Source organism: Rutilus rutilus (genome assembly GCF_951802725.1).
Source record: "Rutilus rutilus genome assembly, chromosome: 1".
NCBI classification, from domain to species: domain Eukaryota; kingdom Metazoa; phylum Chordata; class Actinopteri; order Cypriniformes; family Leuciscidae; genus Rutilus; species Rutilus rutilus.
Genome location: NC_140209.1, coordinates 53,119,363 through 53,136,679, shown reverse-complemented (window position 1 = coordinate 53,136,679; position 17,317 = coordinate 53,119,363). Strand labels below are relative to the sequence as shown.

At 37.2% G+C, this 17,317-nt stretch overlaps 2 protein-coding genes across 3 annotated transcripts in view; both read right to left on the bottom strand.

Annotated features, from left to right (window-relative positions):
• Window positions 1-5,757, bottom strand: part of tbc1d16 (TBC1 domain family, member 16) — a 34,848-nt gene extending 29,091 nt beyond the window's left edge. Inside the window, exon 1 of the mRNA XM_084413912.1 lies at window positions 5,618-5,757. The gene's annotated coding sequence lies outside the window, so the exon portion shown is untranslated. The remainder of the gene's footprint in view (window positions 1-5,617) is intronic.
• A 55-nt stretch (window positions 5,758-5,812) lies between these two features.
• gaa (alpha glucosidase) lies at window positions 5,813-17,012 on the bottom strand. Of its 2 annotated transcripts, XM_084413893.1 has the most exons (20): window positions 16,074-17,002; window positions 15,014-15,165; window positions 14,681-14,846; window positions 14,511-14,607; window positions 14,314-14,433; window positions 14,114-14,232; window positions 13,125-13,256; window positions 11,607-11,717; window positions 11,333-11,446; window positions 10,466-10,550; window positions 10,256-10,373; window positions 10,007-10,140; window positions 9,594-9,745; window positions 8,692-8,840; window positions 8,474-8,615; window positions 7,948-8,046; window positions 7,692-7,856; window positions 7,199-7,351; window positions 6,433-6,512; window positions 5,813-5,872 (listed from the first exon to the last, which is right to left on the bottom strand). In XM_084413893.1, the coding sequence occupies exons 1-19, from the start codon at window positions 16,605-16,607 to the stop codon at window positions 6,450-6,452; spliced, it is 2,805 nt and encodes a 934-aa protein (XP_084270019.1). In that variant the 5' UTR covers window positions 16,608-17,002; the 3' UTR covers window positions 5,813-5,872; window positions 6,433-6,449. The 2 variants fall into 2 exon arrangements, with proteins under 2 accessions (XP_084270019.1, XP_084270018.1); XM_084413892.1 differs by lacking the exon at window positions 5,813-5,872 and having other exon boundaries at window positions 6,316-6,512; window positions 16,074-17,012.
• Window positions 17,013-17,317: the final 305 nt, after the last annotated feature.

The following is a 17,317-nucleotide window of genomic DNA, read 5'->3' as shown; positions in this document are numbered from 1 at the left end:
CACCTAAACTTTAGACACTACTGCCAATTCTAGCATAACTATACATTTTTATGACCATGTTAACTGAGACAGACTATATTGAATAATTTGAGCTACCACTACTGCACATTTAAAATTTTTTAAAAATAAATCTTGCTTCTGTTTGTGCTACAGACATGCATGGTTCCTCAAATACTTTTTTAATTCCTCAAAAAAGCGATCAGAACTACTTGGGTCAGTAAGCAACAATCTAGTGAAGGGAGTGGATTGGAATCCACTGCTGCTTCAATGTATATGTAATGAGTGATTATAATCAAGGTATTAATCAATATTTTTCCTTCTAAATATCAAATGAGTTGAACGACTTCTCTGGAGATTTTACTTTGTTATAGAAGTTACCAGTGTGATTACTGAAATGTTCTTTTCATGTATTCTTTAATGCCTGTATTTGATATCTGAATGCAGTAACAGTGCTTGCTCATTTAACCCGGCTTCAAGAAATAAAATAGGGAAATGTTTTGTGTTTGAGAAAGGTCTTCAACATGTTAAAACACATAGGGGTTACTGAAGCCAATAGTTTAAGGGACCATTTCTCAGTTAAAGCCTTACTTTCCAGTTAGACTAAAATGTAGCTCTTCTTGAGAAAGAATGCATTATCTTGATGTTTTGAGACTCCTGTTTATAGTTAGAGCCTGGCCAAATCCAACCTTGGAAAAGCTGTGTGTTGGTGTGTGTGTTAGTCTTCTTGCTTACAGGTTAAGGAACCACTGGCATTGTTGGAGATTGACTGAGTTATTGTTCTGGACATGCTGGCACCCAGCAATCCAAATCTGAGAACTGGAAGGCCACGGCGTGCCTAACTTCAGGGTCCGAGTGTCAGCTGCATAATCTATGGAGATATGCTTCTGTCTATCTGTATATGTTTATCAATTTCTTAGCAAATCAGAATCATTCAACCTGTAAGCAATGACGTAGCTTAGACCTTGGTGAAGGGTATAACTGCTGTGATCTTTGTAACTGTAAGCGGGGCGGCCTACGAACTCCTGTGTGAGTCTTGAAGCTGACTTCTGCTGATGAAACTGCAAACTATCTTCAGTAAAACTTTTCTTCAATTTTTTTATAATTCTGACTCCGGGTCTTCTTTCAAACATCTGGTCCTTGGGTCCTAAACTGTTAAGCCCTAACACTAGCAACCCTATGTAAATGCACTAAAACCTAGAACATCTTAGAACCCACTATTCACAAATGTAAAAATACTATAAAAATTGTATCTGTACTGCCATAGGACTGATTAAGTGCACTGCAAAAACACTAAAAGGCAAACTTTCAAAGCATCTAAAACATACATTCATATTTTTAACTGAAAAAAAAATAGATAAGTCAACTGTTCAAAAAACAAATTATGCAACATTCAGAATCATCCATCACTTGTGACTTTCTCAATCTTCCCCTTCTGTCTTGTGATCTCATTTTTTTTCCTGTCAGCTCTTCCTCTACCGGAAAGGCAATGCTCAGTTGTGCTGATTAGAGGTCAACTTCCTGCCACAAAACCAAAGTACATGAAAAGCTAAAATCTCATCTAGCTACAATAGTTTCTAATGGTGAGAAACTTTACAAATTATTGTGAACCATAAAATAGGCTGAAGACACTCACTACGCAACCAGTGAAAACTCCAGAGAAAACTTCCTGAGACAATCTCAAACCTTGATAAAGCGAATGAACAAATTTGCCAACACACTTGGCAGGTTTGGTTCAATTAAAACAAACTCTAGTGCGATTGCTTTGTTAGTGCGGTTCATTTCAATGAGTGTGAGTGCCATTCGAACCTTGGTGCGCGCCAAACAAGTGTGCCTTTGGACAAGTCTCTTTGGTCCATGTCGTTGCGTTCATATTTCAGTCAAATTGCACCAGAGCTCGTTTGGAAGCAGACCGAGACCCAAATTTTCACATTTCAGCTGAACATTGGTGCGGGTCAACTGAAATATGAACGCAACCAAAGGGCCTGTCCAAATACCCACACTTGAGAGCGCATAGACGCAACAGGAAGTAAGTGTGCAAGAATATGATTGAAATCACTTCCAAAAGGAAAATACGGTGCGACATGTCCGTCATATAAAGACTACATTCGATTATAATGAGAACATTGTAATTGTGTGCTTGGGACATGGCTTTTAATGGTGAGACTTTTGTTTTCATAATCAGACATTTAGATTTATCGACCAATATATCGATTATCGGCTTTCAAATATAAAGAATTATCGGTTATCGGTATCGGCCAAAATGTTCATAGTCCCATCGGATGATCAAAAGTTCTACACACTTGCGGTCTTCATGCCCACTTGAACACAGGCCAAATATGTCATGGAAAATATGGAAATATGTCATGTAGCTAAATAGACAAATGGTCAAGTGCCAAGACCGCAAGTGTGGGAATTTGGACAGGTCCATAGACATCTAAACAAACCAAAAACTGGATGTGATGTCACAAGATGCGACCGGACACACTGCTCAAGCACACCTGGTTCTTCTCGTCACAGTTGCCCTTTACATTTTGGCACAGGTGTCAGAACCGCCTCTTCCTTGCAGCAGATCTTTACACATTTCACAAGCTTTTTGTGAGTTCTCAGCTGGTAAAAATACCACCATGTGTACATGCATTCAACAAGCACATTTAGCCCAGCACACAGCATTGTTTTGGATGTTCCATCTCAAATATCCGTCATTAAATCGGTCCAATAATCAGGTTGTGACCTTATTCTTATTTCTTTTGTTTTGTACTTTTAGGTTCGGTGTTAAAAATTACAGTGTGCATGCTTTTTTTCCAATGCGAACCAGGACTAAATGTATAATACCTAAGCGAACCAAGAGAACAAGAGAACCGAACTAGTGTGAACACACCATAAGGCAATTTCTGGGAAATTAAGGAAAAGAACAACAAGTTTGTCCAGAAAGCTTAAGACTTGAGTTCAATTATCCTGTATTTTTACAGGAACTATTCAGGTGGATTCATGGCCGCATATCATATGGCTATAATTACAGTGCAAACACGACTCACACGACAGTGAATAAACATGCCACATCATGGCACTGGACTACCAGACATGCAGGCCAAATCAGGAGAAAGGGATCGTGCACTAGTATCATAAGTGTACTAAGAAGAGAGTGCCACTAGTAGAAGCATGTGTTGTTTCTCTTCGGAGCTGTCAGCACTGCTGCAATCTCAAGCTCCATACAACAGAGTCACCAGGAATGCACTTCAGAATCTACACAGAAGTTCATTTGGTGTCTTGCTTTCAAATCAGATCAAATGAAATTCACAATAAAGAAATCATAGCTCACCCAAATAGGAAAATTCCCTCATGTTATTCCAAAGATTTATGAAAATCTGACGAACGACCATTGTAATGATTCAATGATTGCACTATAGGCAAGATATGACATAACACTTATTGAGCACAAGACATTTTTAATAAATCAGCCGATGCATTTCAGAAATTATGGAAACGTTTTCTGCTTACAATTTTTTTTCCTCTCTCACAATTCTGACTTTTTTCTCGGAATTGTGAGTTTACATTTCGCAATTCAGATTTTTTGTTTCCGCCACAAAATAATAATAATGATAAGGTAATTATCTCACCTTTTTTGACTTGTTTTCTCACAATTTAGAGTTTTGGTCTCAGTTAACATCTCGCTATTGCGCGTTAACACCTTCTATATTCAGTTTATATATAAGCAGTTTATATCTCGCAACTTCAAGTTCTAAACTCGTAATTGCCAGTTTACATCCCACAATTCTGACTTTTTTCTCGGAATTGTGAGTTTACATTTTGTAGCTAATTCAGATTATTTTTATTTTTTTGCCACAGAAAAAAGTAAAAAAGTAAAAAAATAAATAAAAAAAATTAATTGAGACTTTTTATCTCACAATTGTGAGTTTATTTCTTGCAAAAGGAAGTTATAAACTCGTGATAGCCAGTTTAGATCTCGCAATTCAGATTTTTTTTGTTTTCGCCACGGAATAAAAAATTTAAATGCCAATCAAAATGGCAATTGGGACTTTATTTCACAATTCTGGCTTGTTTTTCCTGCAATCGTGAGCTTATATCTCAAAATGTGGACTTTTTGTCTCAGTAAAAATAACGCATGTTAACATAACTCCTTGCAATTTTGAGTTTATATTTCATAATTCTGAGTTGGGGGGGGTTCAAATTCAAAAATAATTTGAATTTTGTCTGATTCAAAATTGTGAGAATTTTTTCTTTCTGAATTGTAAGATAAAAAGTTAAATAACTTTTTTGCTGTTGTTATTCCGTGGTGGAAACAAGCTTCCATGGAAATGGCAGCACATCTGGTTGTATTTTATTTCATAATTTCACAAAATGATGATATCAGATAGCCTATCAGATCAACATTTGTTAACTAAATGGAGATAAAAGGACAAAACCTTAAAGCCAAACACATTTTTTCAAACAATATTTATCTTTCTTGAATTGAATATGCCAAAAAGCTGTCAAATTAACCCCTTGCTTGTATTTGACTTGGTTTGTTAGTGAATTATTAGTTTTAGTTTTAGTTTTTTAGTGAAAAAAAAAAAAGTGTCTGTTCCTGTTCACATGGCTAATTTTATGGTGCATTTTAGTGGGGTTTTTTTCTTTCTTTTTGTTGAGCTTGACAGCCCCTGATCCTATGCTTTATATGAAGTAGAGCAGAACATTCTTGAAAACATCTCCTTTTTGGGACCCACTTTATATGAAGTGTCTTTGACTACTATGCGACATTTAAATTCACAATTTGATACAATGCACTTACTGTGCAGATTCATGTACATTTTAAATACATTTACATTATACCTACATGAAATTACAGCTGTAATTATTTTGTGTAAATACATCTGTAATTACAATGTTGACCCTTCCCTTAACCCACCCTTAAACCTATCCTTACCACCAAACATGTCCCTAATCTCACCTGTATCCCACCTCAATAGCAGCAAAAGTGTTTCTCAATGCAACACAAGCACATTATATTAAACAATTATTTCTTTATTTTTTTATACGAATACATAATCATTAAAGGCAACTAATATAAAGTTGGACCTCTTTTCGTGCTCTACAGAATAAAATAAAACTATAATGCAGGTGAGTGAATGACATAATTTAATTTCCTTAAGAAGTGCCTTTATATGTCATATTATTGGGGGCAAAGGCATATTAATCCCAATGTCAAAGTACAAAGTTACAAGTCTTCAGCAAAAAAAAAAAAAAAAAAAAAGCAGTAGGCTACAGTAGATAAATAATACATCAAGAGATATCAAACAAAACTACATCAGACACATAATAAGAAAAGACATGTGTTCACATTGATCGTGTTCAGGCCTGTATCAGCAGGTTGATCAGGGTGATTGACCAGTATCAATATTGTATTTTAATGGACAAGCCCTTTCGTCCCACTCAGGATCACATATCGCATATGAGGGCTCATTTCAGATGGAAGTCGCGATGGGGTCCCGTTATATCTGCTATAATAGACACATATGCACTGCTGTACCCCATATGGGACGCTAACTAAACTACTTCCAATAATGACAGCCGTTAAGGATGAATTTGTAATCGAAAATCATACACGCTGCGGTCTTACCTTCGGTACCAGAAACGATTACAACCGTCGCTACACGTCCATGTCAGAAGTGGCGCGTCCGGCTCGTGCATTAAAGATCCAGGCTACACTGAATGACGCGTATGTTTATTGGTGACACTCTTCACTCCGCACGCCGCCGGTGACGACAGACTGAAGCCCCGCCCACTGACATTCCGTTGCTTCCGGGACGACACTGCGCTTCCTCTGAACCTCTGAACGCAACGCTCGAGGCAGGACCAGGGCAGGACACTGGTCCTGCAGTTATCATGACCACAGAAAACACAACTTGGTTAAAGTGCTATGATTAGCATTTATAAAAGTGTAAAAAATTAACCGCATATGGATCATAAAAATAAATAATAAAAAAATAAAACTTATCCACTGACAAATTGTAAGAATATAAAAATAATAATTGCAGTGTCAAATCACTTAGCCTAATTTTAATTTTATAATATTATATGTTATTTTATAATATAATTACTAACCTAAGCTTACATTTAAAATCTTTTATTCAATAACCAAATGCATATGTATTTAGTTATCACCACCACTACCAACAACAATAACAATTCTTTATATAATTATTTCTCTGACATTTAAAATAAACAGGTAAAATTATTATTATGATCTAGAGTCATGGGAAATTCTTATTAGTCTGATTATACCTATCACTGTCACACAACAATAAAAGCATTAAGAACATTTAATAAACATTTATTTTTTAACAAAAATGATATGATGAACATTATTACATTTATGCATTTGGAAGACCAAAGCAATTCACATTCAACAAATCCAAAGCACAGAACATTTACAAAGCAGAGATTTGTCATCAGCTCCACTGTACGGTGAACATGGCTGCCATGGGTAAGTCCAGTCCAGGCACTGTAAGAACCTGGAAAACACACACACACACACACACACACACACACACACACACACACACACGCAGAAGTGGTCAAAGTTGGGTAAACAATTGGCGACACTGGTGGCCATTAAGTGAAGTGCAACCAGCAGCTTATTGCTCATGCTCGTATCAGTCTCTGAACATGATCCAATGCCCCGATATGCTTTCATTCTTTGTTTAGAAGTAAAAATAAGTTTTATGAAATACCTTTGCAGCGTTATACTGTTAACGAACATCCAGACCTAGTCCACGCTGCTGAGAGCGATTTTTAGATGATTATGTAAATATGTGTTGCGAGCTTTGCTCTCAATAACAAAATAAACACACAACAAAAAAGACAGCGGCGTGAAAGCAGAGGTTAGAAAGCATCTTATCATAGCCACGTGGATATGTTTGCACAAGCTGTGCGATTCAGATGAGGTCATTAAAATTACAATGTTATGAAAGTTTGATTATAATAAAGTATAGCCTATTGAGACCCATCTCCATACCATAAAAAATGGAAATATACAAATCTTTACTAGATTTGTGATGTTGATAACTGTGGAATTGTGTCTGTGTAAAAGGTCCATTAACTTAAATATGAAATACATATTAATCGCCATGATTTGTACATACTAACAGGAGTGGAAGTAAACCAAAATAGGTAGACTAACACAGAACTTGACGCATACCTTGGTGTCTGTGCTGTACGAGAAGTCATGAACCTTTTGCCCGTTGGCCCACACTGCTGTTGGTCGAGTCTGAACTCCGAACATACGCACTTCCCCGAGGATCAAAAGATCGAGAGATCTGTTTAATTTGACTGGCTTACTGACCACATAAGTCTACAGGGGGATAAAACATCAAATAAATAATAGATTACATTTCAAATTAATGCACATATCGACCATATTTTTTGAGTATTCTACTATAATCCATTTGTATGTTGAAATTCAACTTGTGTTCTAGTTGTCTTAATTTTTATAAATTGCACATAGAGTATACAATCTGTTCATAGCAATAACAGCACTTGATGTTTTTTTATTTTTATTTTACTGCCTGCTGAAGCAATTCATTTTGGACTGCTCCAACACAGAGTAACAATGGGAAACAGATGTTCAATAGAAAAATCCTCATCAAAACCATTCAATTCAACATGCAAGCAAATTTCACCCTATGTCGTACCTCTTCAGCAAAGAAGAGAACATATGAGTAATCGCCCCTCTCAAAAGTGTCCAGACTTTCCCCATCATCCCAGAAAAGATCCCCTTTGGCCCAATTTTCTGCAGACAGTGCCACGATCAGAGTGAAAGGGTTTCTGCGAGATGCTGTAGTGGTCAATGCGGGAACCTGGGAAACGAAGAAGAAATAGCAATAGTTCACTTGCTACACAGCATAAACGAGATATTATGATTGTTCTTAGATCTAGTCTTTACACCACCTGCTGCGGGATGATGCTCCCCTCTCTCACTTGAATGTTAATGGTGTCCAAAGCGGCAGGAAACAAAATGTATTGCCCTTTGCTGTAATATGCTTGCCCCTATAAGAAAACCAGTCTCATCAGTCAATTCAGTCTCATTTACCTTAAAGGCATCATATCATATGTCTTTGAATTACATTATACCATAATAACTTTGTAAACGTATCACAATGTGAAGCAGGCTATGCAAAAAAGGGGTAAAAAAATATGGTGTTTACTTAAAAGGCAAAAAAAAAAAAATTCTATGGTAATTGGTTACAGTTTATTTCAGTATACATCACAGGAATAATATATATATTTTTTAATATATAAATAATAGAAAACTGTTCTTTTAAATTGTAATCATATTTCACAATATTACTATTTTTACAGTTGTTTTTTATGAAATAAATGCAGCCTTGGTGAGCATTAGAGACTTCTTTCAAAAACATTACCAAATATAAATTTTTCCAAACTTTTGACTGGAATGTATAAGACGAAGGCTTACATTGTGCAGACTGTACCAAGTCCCCAGGGGGAGATAAGCCGTCACCTCCACTGCTCCCTGTTCCAGGACCGGACTGATAAGCAGTGAACTCCCCCACAGGAACTGCCTGTCAATGGTCTGGCAATTTGGATCAGTGGGAAACCTAAAAGAAATGAGCAATCTCAGAGAAGAGGTCATTGCTGAGATATTGAGCTAGAATGAGCGTGTGTGTACTGTACTCAAGGAAGAGGGAGCGCGCCACGGTGCTGGCGGAGATGTGCGCGTGATGGAACAGTGTGTAGAGGAAGGGCAGGAGAGAGTATCGCAGTGTAGTCACAGTCCTCATGGCATCTTGGGCTTGCTGGCTAAATACATATGGCTCTTGGGGCTGAGAGTATGAAATATGAGAAGAAATATTCATATATTACTAATAATGTAAAATTATTGACATTTTTACATTTTTATTTAAAAATGTAAAAAAGAAAATTGTGAAAATGATATATATCATTTAAAAAGGGGCATAATAGGTCCCCTTTAATGCTTACAAACCTTTGAGTCCTGGTCAAAGGTTTGTAAGCATTAAAGGGGACCGATTATGCCCCTTTTTACAAGATGTAAAACAAGTTTCTAATGTCCCCAGAATGTGTATGTGAAGTTTTAGCTCAAAATACTCAACAGATCATGTTAAAATTGGCACTTTTTGGGGGTAAGTAAAAATGCGCCGTTTTTGTGTGTGTCCCTTTAAATGCAAATGAGCTGCTTTAAGAGCTCATGCAACAACAAAACAGGACAATCTCACACACTGAAAATGTCAGAATTGTCAGTGGCGGTGTTTAGCCTTATATGTTCATATTCCTTACATGTTCGTATAGCCTTATATGTTTATGTATTCCTGTGATGGAAAAGCTGATTTTTCAGCAGCCATTACTCCAGTCTTCTGTGTCACATGATCTAAAATCCAGTTAATTGTTTCCAAACTTTTGCTTGGTAGTATTTATATATATTTACATTTAGTCATTTAGCAGACGCCTTTATCCAAAGCGACTTACAAATACTATATATATATATATATATATATATATTAATCTATGATTTTTTTCTTTTCTTCTAGATGACTGTAAATTGTTGACCGATATCTCACAGCATTGGGTTTGTCGTTATGGTTTCTCATGAAAGGGTAAAAGGCTCCGAGTTGTGTCCAGCGCACACACAGTTCTTCAGTAGTGTCTCCACCAAATCCACATACATCAGCCCCCACAAAGGGAATGCCATAGAGTCCAAACAGGAGCACAGCTGGTACACACACACACAAACACAGCAATAAACCAACAGTGGGAACAAATCATGCTTTTCAAGTATTAGGAACAAAAAATGAAGACAAGATATGTACATGTCATTTCTCAGCTTATGTATGCATTGTGAATGTTAGAACAGTGGATGTATGTTAGCATATGTGGATGTTGGCAAGCACTTGCAGGGCCAGGACTAAGCAAAACTTCTTTTATCCTCTTTGTAACCATATATTAGCATATGTTTATGATCTTTCTCTCTCACCAGGTATTGAAAAGCGCATTTGCTCCCAGTCACTCTGCACATCTCCTGTCCAGTGTGCAGAGAAACGGCCCAGTCCTGGAAAAGACGACCGGGATAGGACAAATGGACGAGTGCCCTTTACTTTCAACAATGCCCTGAAATACAAATGAATGGAAAGTTGGTAATAATGTCAAACCATATCAAATGGATCTGTTCACCAATTAACTTTTCTTTTACTGTTTGTATAAATGGAAGAGGCATTTCTCTGACCTGTGGGTGGCGATGGCCTCGGTCAGCCCGTAAAGATTGTGCAGATTGTAATGATTGGACAGATACTGCTGAGCGGACATACACACAGTTCCTGAGTTTAACTGACATCCTATTACACCTGTAAACCCAGACAGATCTCTTCATGCAGGTCACATAAAAACAGCGATAGTCATTTTACAAGAGAGTATATTAAGACTTTACTGTTCTTACCTGGAGTATAAGGAGGTTTCTCCAAGTCAGAGTCAGGACATCCATCCACAGATCCCTGGACAAAATTTGATGGCTCATTCATGTCCTGTAAGCAGAATTTCAAAAGAAATTTAGAAGTTACCTATAAAGGCCTGATCACACCAAGAACAATAACTATAAAGATAACGATAATGATATAGTTGTAAAATTCATTCGAACTATTAAAGAATAGTAGAGTTCACATCACCACTATAACGATAACGGCACAGAGAAACAATATTGTTGGAATCACTTTTAGAGCGATTTTTTTCCAGCTGACTCCTTCCGAACGATAAAAACTTTGACAAACATTAACAGCCAATCAAAATCCTTTCTTCTTTAAAGAGCTCGAGCATTTAAAGCGGCAGACGACAAAACCGTAGTGCGCACTTGGAATAAACAGAACGATATTGTCCGTTCATGTGGACGCTAATATAGTTGTATTTATCTATATAGTTATCATTCTTAGTGTGAACAGGCCTTAAGTTATATATGTGTGTATTTAATTCAGGTCAATTTGTTCACTTTTTAAAATGAAATCAAAGGCAAAAGTGGTCAAATTACTAAAGTTACTAAAAATAGCGTTTATAGTATAATTATAATATTCTATTATAATACAATATAATAGAAAAAAATTCCCTGCCATTTCAATTTATTTTGATTAAATATGTCAGTTACATTTAGAGATCTTAAAGGTACACTACAAAACTTTTTTTTTTTTAAATAACATAATTCAGGATTTAAAGGGAAAAAAAGAGTGTGGCCCCTTTAAATTCATAATTCATGTTTTGTCGCCTTTTTAAAATACCCTGTGTATGTTTATTTATAGTTTACTCTGTAAGTACTTACTATCCAGAGTCCATCCACAGGTACCTTGTTGTGAAAGGCTCTGATACAGTCCATCCACCAGTCCTGTGTTGTAGGATTGGTGAAATCTGGGAATGCAGTTAGACCTGGCCATACCTGGTTATAAATACATGCAAAACCTTTATAGTCCCCACCATATTCTATCATGACTATAATACTACTAATAATACAGTGGTGCAGAAAGAAAATACATCTTGTAAATGGCATTATCACGACTAACTTTTAGTGAGGGTAATATTCCATGTGTGGCACTAACCTTCCCAATTAGGATCTGTCCAGTGGAGTTGGTGATGAACACTCCCCTCTTCAGCCCATCATCAAAGGGTTTGTATGAACCAGGAGGACTCGTACTGCTGATGCCTGGATCCTAACACAAGACCACAGGCTATTCGACACTGATGTGCTTATTTGTGTACTGTGACTAATGTGCTTTTTTGGTGTATATATGTATACTCACTGGCACCTTTATTAGGTACAACTGCTTGTTAATGAAAATATCTAATCAGCCAATCACATGGTGGCACCTCAATGCATTTATTTAGGAGTGTAGACATGGTCAAGACGATCTGCTTAAGTTCATACTGAGCATCAGAATGGGAAAGAAAGGTGATATAAGTGACTTAAATGTGACTTGGTTGTTGGTGCGAGATGGGCTGGTCTTAGTGTTTCAGAAACTGATGATCTACTGGGATTTTTACTCACAACCATCTCTTGGGTTTACAGAGAATGGTCCGAAAAAGAGAAAATATCCATTGAGCGGCATACTTAAAAGTCTTGTTAATGCCAGGGGTCAGAGGATAATGGCCAGACTGGTTCAAGCTGATAGAAAGGTAACTGAAATAACAGTAACACAAGCAGAAGACACACCGGTGACAATCCTGTCAGATGAGAACTGGAAACTGAGGCTACAATTCACACTGATTCACCAAAAATGGACAACAGAAGATTGGAAAAATGCTGCCTGGTCTGATGAGTCTGGATTTCTGCTGAGACATTCAGATGGTAGGATCAGAATTTGGCATAAACAACATGAAAGCATGCCATGCATCCGTCCTGCCTTGTATTAGTGGTTCAGGCTGCTGCTGGTGTAATGGTGTGTTAGACATTTTCTTGGCACACTTTTGGCCTTTAGTACCAATTGAGCATCATTTAAACGCCACAGCCTACCTGAGTATTGTTGCTGACCACGTCCATCCCTTTATGACCACAGTGTATCATCTTCTAATGGCCACTTCCAGCAGGATAACTCTCCATGTCACAAAGCTCAAATAATCTCAATCTGGTTTCTTGAACATGACAGTGAGTTCACTAAACTCAATGGCCTCCACAGTCACCAGATCTCAGTCCAATAGAGCAGCTTTGGGATGTGAAGGAATGGGAGATTCGTATGATGGATGAGCAGACGATAAATCTGCAGCAACTGTGTGATGCCACATGACAATATGGACCAAAATCTCTGAGGAATGCACAATGTTGAATCTATGCCATGAATATTTAAGACAGTTCTGAAGACAAAAGGGGTCCAACCCGGTACTAGCAACTTAGGTGTACTTAATAAAGTGGCCAGTGAATGTGTGTGTGTGTGTGTGTGTGTGTGTGTGTGTGTGTGTGTGTGTGTGTGTATGTGTATATATATATATATATATATATATATATATATATATATATATATAGAAAAGATATTGTTATCACTGACATTTTAACACACAAGCATCACGCTATGAAGTTAAAATAAGGATGAAAGAATCTCCATCACAGAATATTATCCACGTACCAGAATGAGCACATACTTCATGCCCAGCTGATGGAGCTCTTCAACCATCTGGGGCAGATCTCCAAACCGTTGTGGATCAAAAGTAAACACTCTTCTTTGGTCCGCATAATCAAGGTCATTCCACTGTACATCCTAAAGAAGTCAATTGAAGGTTATTTAAATGATCATGTAAAACTTGCTTGGTTACCGGTACTTGGTTCTCTCTCTATGCAGTATATATATATTTCTATATTTTTACTTTTTTTCAAAATGGCATACTACCATACTACTTTACATTTTTACAGTATGTATGCTGCATAATCTGGAATTATCTGGATGACCAACGGTACTACATCTGCAATGTGCAGTATACTATACTATGTTATAATTTATACACTGTGTGTGAATGATTATTATGTCAATATTCTGATTATATATATTTTTCCAAGCACATTTTACCAATTTCAAACCACATATGTTGACTTTAACAGAGCATATCAAACTGGGTACTGTATCCCACAATGCAATGTACTCAACTTAACCTTCCATTTCTAGTATGATGAACAAAACAGAAGCAATATGAACAACAATTTTACATAAAAAAAATATTATATAGTATTATAATATTATTAGAGACGATAACTGGGTGATATTGTCATATGACAACAATATAGCATACAACAGTTTGTATTAAAGTACTTCTTAAAATATATCAGTGAGCACACAGTATATACCAGTAGTTCTCAACCCTTTTTTTTCCCTCAAACCTTTTTGACTCCAAGGCCCCCCGCGGTCATAATATTCATTATAAATGTAGTTTTAAGATTGTATTAATTTGCATGGCTTTTCCAAGTCTAGACTTATAAAATGAAATTTTAAAATAATTTTAACAGGTAATCTTGAGGTCCACTTGGAAGTATGCTGTGGCCCCCCGGTTGAGAACCACTGGTATATACTGTTCCGTATTTAGTATCTTCCAAACACAGCCATTATTTATTTCATTGACATACTAGAGGGATCTTGGCCTGGCGCATGAGCTGTACCACTGTTCTTGTGATGTTGGTGGACGTATAACCCCAGCGACAGAGGTGGAAGCCCAGTGACCAGTAGGGTGGCATCATAGGATAACCTCAAAGACACAACACAATAAGTTACACTGTGGGTAAACGACAATTCTAATGCAGTATGTGGACTGTCTATTGTTAAATACCTATAACCTCATGGTACTGCTGTATCACACTCTGAGGACTGGGGCCTAAGAAGATGTAGAAGTCCAGTATTCCTCCGACGGTCACCCATGTCAATGCTGGGGAGGGCTGCATAAACACTTCTACAATTGGCAAATTTTAAAACTTTTAGTGAAAGCCAAAATTGGAAGAAGCCAATTCAGACAACAAAACACTGTACCCATTGTGTTGCTGTTGAGAAGAAAGACTCCATGTGCCTGTCCATCACCTTCTTGGACTAGGAAGAAAGGGTGGGAGCCATACAGGTTGGCATTTCTCTACAAAGGGCCATATAAAACATTAAGTACAGCTGTGAATAAAAGGGAATGTGAAATGATGTGACTGTCTTACATGTGGTGCCATGTCCCTGTTCCATAATGAAACAGAGCTCCAGTTGAGGTCCAGCGTGATGGGGGTGTAATGTTCACCCAGTCCAGAGATCACCGAGGAAGCCATGCTGGTGGAGAGCTGTAGATACTGATCCGCAAACAGGAGAGGGCCTATTGTAGTATTCAAACTAGGGGGGGAAATACAATGCATTTGTGCAATGTTCTGTCCCCAACACATTATTTTATTTTTTTACCATAAAGATCTGTGGACTGTCATTGACACCCAGAAACAGAAGAGGCACAATATAAGCAGAAAACATACAATACAAGAAAAGAAAAATGGAAGTACACTTACAGAACACGGCCATTGGATTTTCGCCGTACAATAAACCCAAACGGATCTGGTTGGAAGTCAACATCATAGAGGGGGTTTTGTGTGTCTTTGTGGCCCCTGGATTTGGACGTCACAAAGGGGACCGCGTATCGCTGAGATGCTGGATCTTTCAGCTGTGGCAAAGTGAAGTCAGCAAGATAAAGTAAGATTAGGTCATCTAAAGGCTGGAATACACTACATGACTTAAAATCTGAACAGGTTTTCAAACACTAGGCATCATACACTTGCAGATTTTGTAAATGGTTACAGAGAAAAACGGGAATCGTACACTAAATGACTGGGTGTATAAGGGAAAGTGTTTTAAAATCGTCTCAAAATATCGAACATTTCTGATCATCTGCGACTGGATGGAGTCATAGTTTGAAGCTAAAAATCAGAGTCTATGGTCTATGCCATCATACACTACTACGCACTTTAAAGTTAATGTGTGAATGTCTGTTTTTTTTTGTAAAGACCCCTAAAATCATTTGTCATTTATTTTAGGAATGTCCAAAGTTACCTATTATTGGAGAGAATTACACAAATATTTACAAATATTTAAAGATGCTAAGATTGTTGTTGACTTTGTATAAGCTGATGTGATGTTAAGGTGTTTCTCATTGGATGGTGATACATATCTAGTATTAATTTTTTTATTTAAAAATTATATTTGCTTGTTATTATATCTATAAAGTCAAATGGTCTGAACATTTTTTATTTTAGAACAATTTAAAACTGACATTAAAATGTATTTGGAAACAATATATAAAGGTAAATCTTGAAAAAATTAACTATGCAATTATTTAAGATGTAGCCTACAATAATAATAAAAGCTACTGTCAACTACTCCAGACATAAAATCAGGGCAAAAATCTGGGCAAAAGTCATGTAACTAAATGCTAATAGATTTAATCAATCATTTCCCATGCTCATTTCAGTTTATATTTCCAAGAATTCAAGGAAAGATCATGTGAATGTATTAAATTCCTCCAAAACGTACAATATCTGATTTGTAATTGAAAAGACTGAAAGAAGCGCTCACAGTGAGGTGAAGACGACCCAAGGACTCGGCCATCACATCTAGCTGCAATGTGGGGATGTCCCGGGGCAGGTATGAGGGTGCAGAACGGGTCAGCGTGGCCCTTTGGCCCCTCTCTGTGGGCAACAAGGGCCCCATTTTGTAGCCTGGGTAACGGACTGGGTAGAAACACCATGGTGGTCCTCTTGATCCAGACTGAGGTAGAGGCACATAGCAGCATCCTCTGCCCTCACAATCAGCCCGACTCAAAGATCTGTCACGGCCACAGTCGATGCGGCTCTCCAGAGCTATGCTACACTGATCTCTAACAGAACTAGTGTGAGTCCTGGGATCAGCAGATAAGTGAAGATTATTGCTGAAGTTGTTCTGGGATTGAACGCTCCTGTGTGAGATATTTGAACTATGTCGCCATTCTTTTGATGGTGAAAAGGCTAATGAAACACTCTTGTCTTTGTGCACCAGGATATGAAGTACAGAAGTCAGAAATATTAAGGTCAATAGTGCAAATGTGTGCAGGAGCCAACCAATTCTGGCCATTTAAAGGGGTTGGGTTTGGCTCTTCCTGCATTAAACACGAGTAAACACGACTTTACACGAGTTAGAAATGGTAAAATAAGAGTAAAAGAGTAAAACAAGAAAGCATGTAAGATCGTTCCCTGGCAAATCAAGAAAATGACGCATGCGCAGTTGCGCACCCACAAAACTTAAATCTTCTTCATGATGATTCTACAGACGATCTTTTAAAGACGCATATGAGAATCTGAATTATATATTCCTGCACCTGTGACTGCAAGCGCTTAGTAAATCATTTTAATTGTCGTGTAATTTTGGAACCTTGCCTTACTCATGCATTTTATTAGCTTAAACGTGTATCGGTGTACTTCTCTCTCCGGGCGCCGACATGTTCCCATGACGTCACGAGCCTGAATCTCGGCAAAATGTATTTGATCCTTTTCTTTTTGGAAGTCTTGTTATACTTGTAAATGTTTTTGTTTGTCCTTAATGTTTAACCATAATCAGTTTATTTTATTTTATTTTATTTCTTGCCTTTGTGAGTTTGTGAATTAATTCAAATGGTTCAATTATATGAGCGCACTTGTTGCATATTGAATGTGTATTTCGGAAAAGTTTAATAAACAAAAAAGTTTAATATTTTTATTTATTTTAAGTGCGTAGACATACAAATTAAACACGACACAAAATAAAAATAAAAATACTTAGAAATGATTAAGGGGTTATATAAAATC

Excerpts from the sequence above, each read along its gene's own strand:
- gaa (XM_084413892.1), bottom strand. The coding sequence starts at position 16,607 with ATGGCCAGAATTGGTTGGCTCCTGCACACATTTGCACTATTGACCTTA. Across the intron at positions 15,166-16,073 it reads TGGGTCGTCTTCACCTCACT|CTGAAAGATCCAGCATCTCA; the intron begins GTGAGCGCTTCT and ends ACTTTGCCACAG. Across the intron at positions 8,616-8,691 it reads GCGCGCTCCCTCTTCCTTGA|GTTTCCCACTGATCCAAATT; the intron begins GTACAGTACACA and ends CATTTCTTTTAG.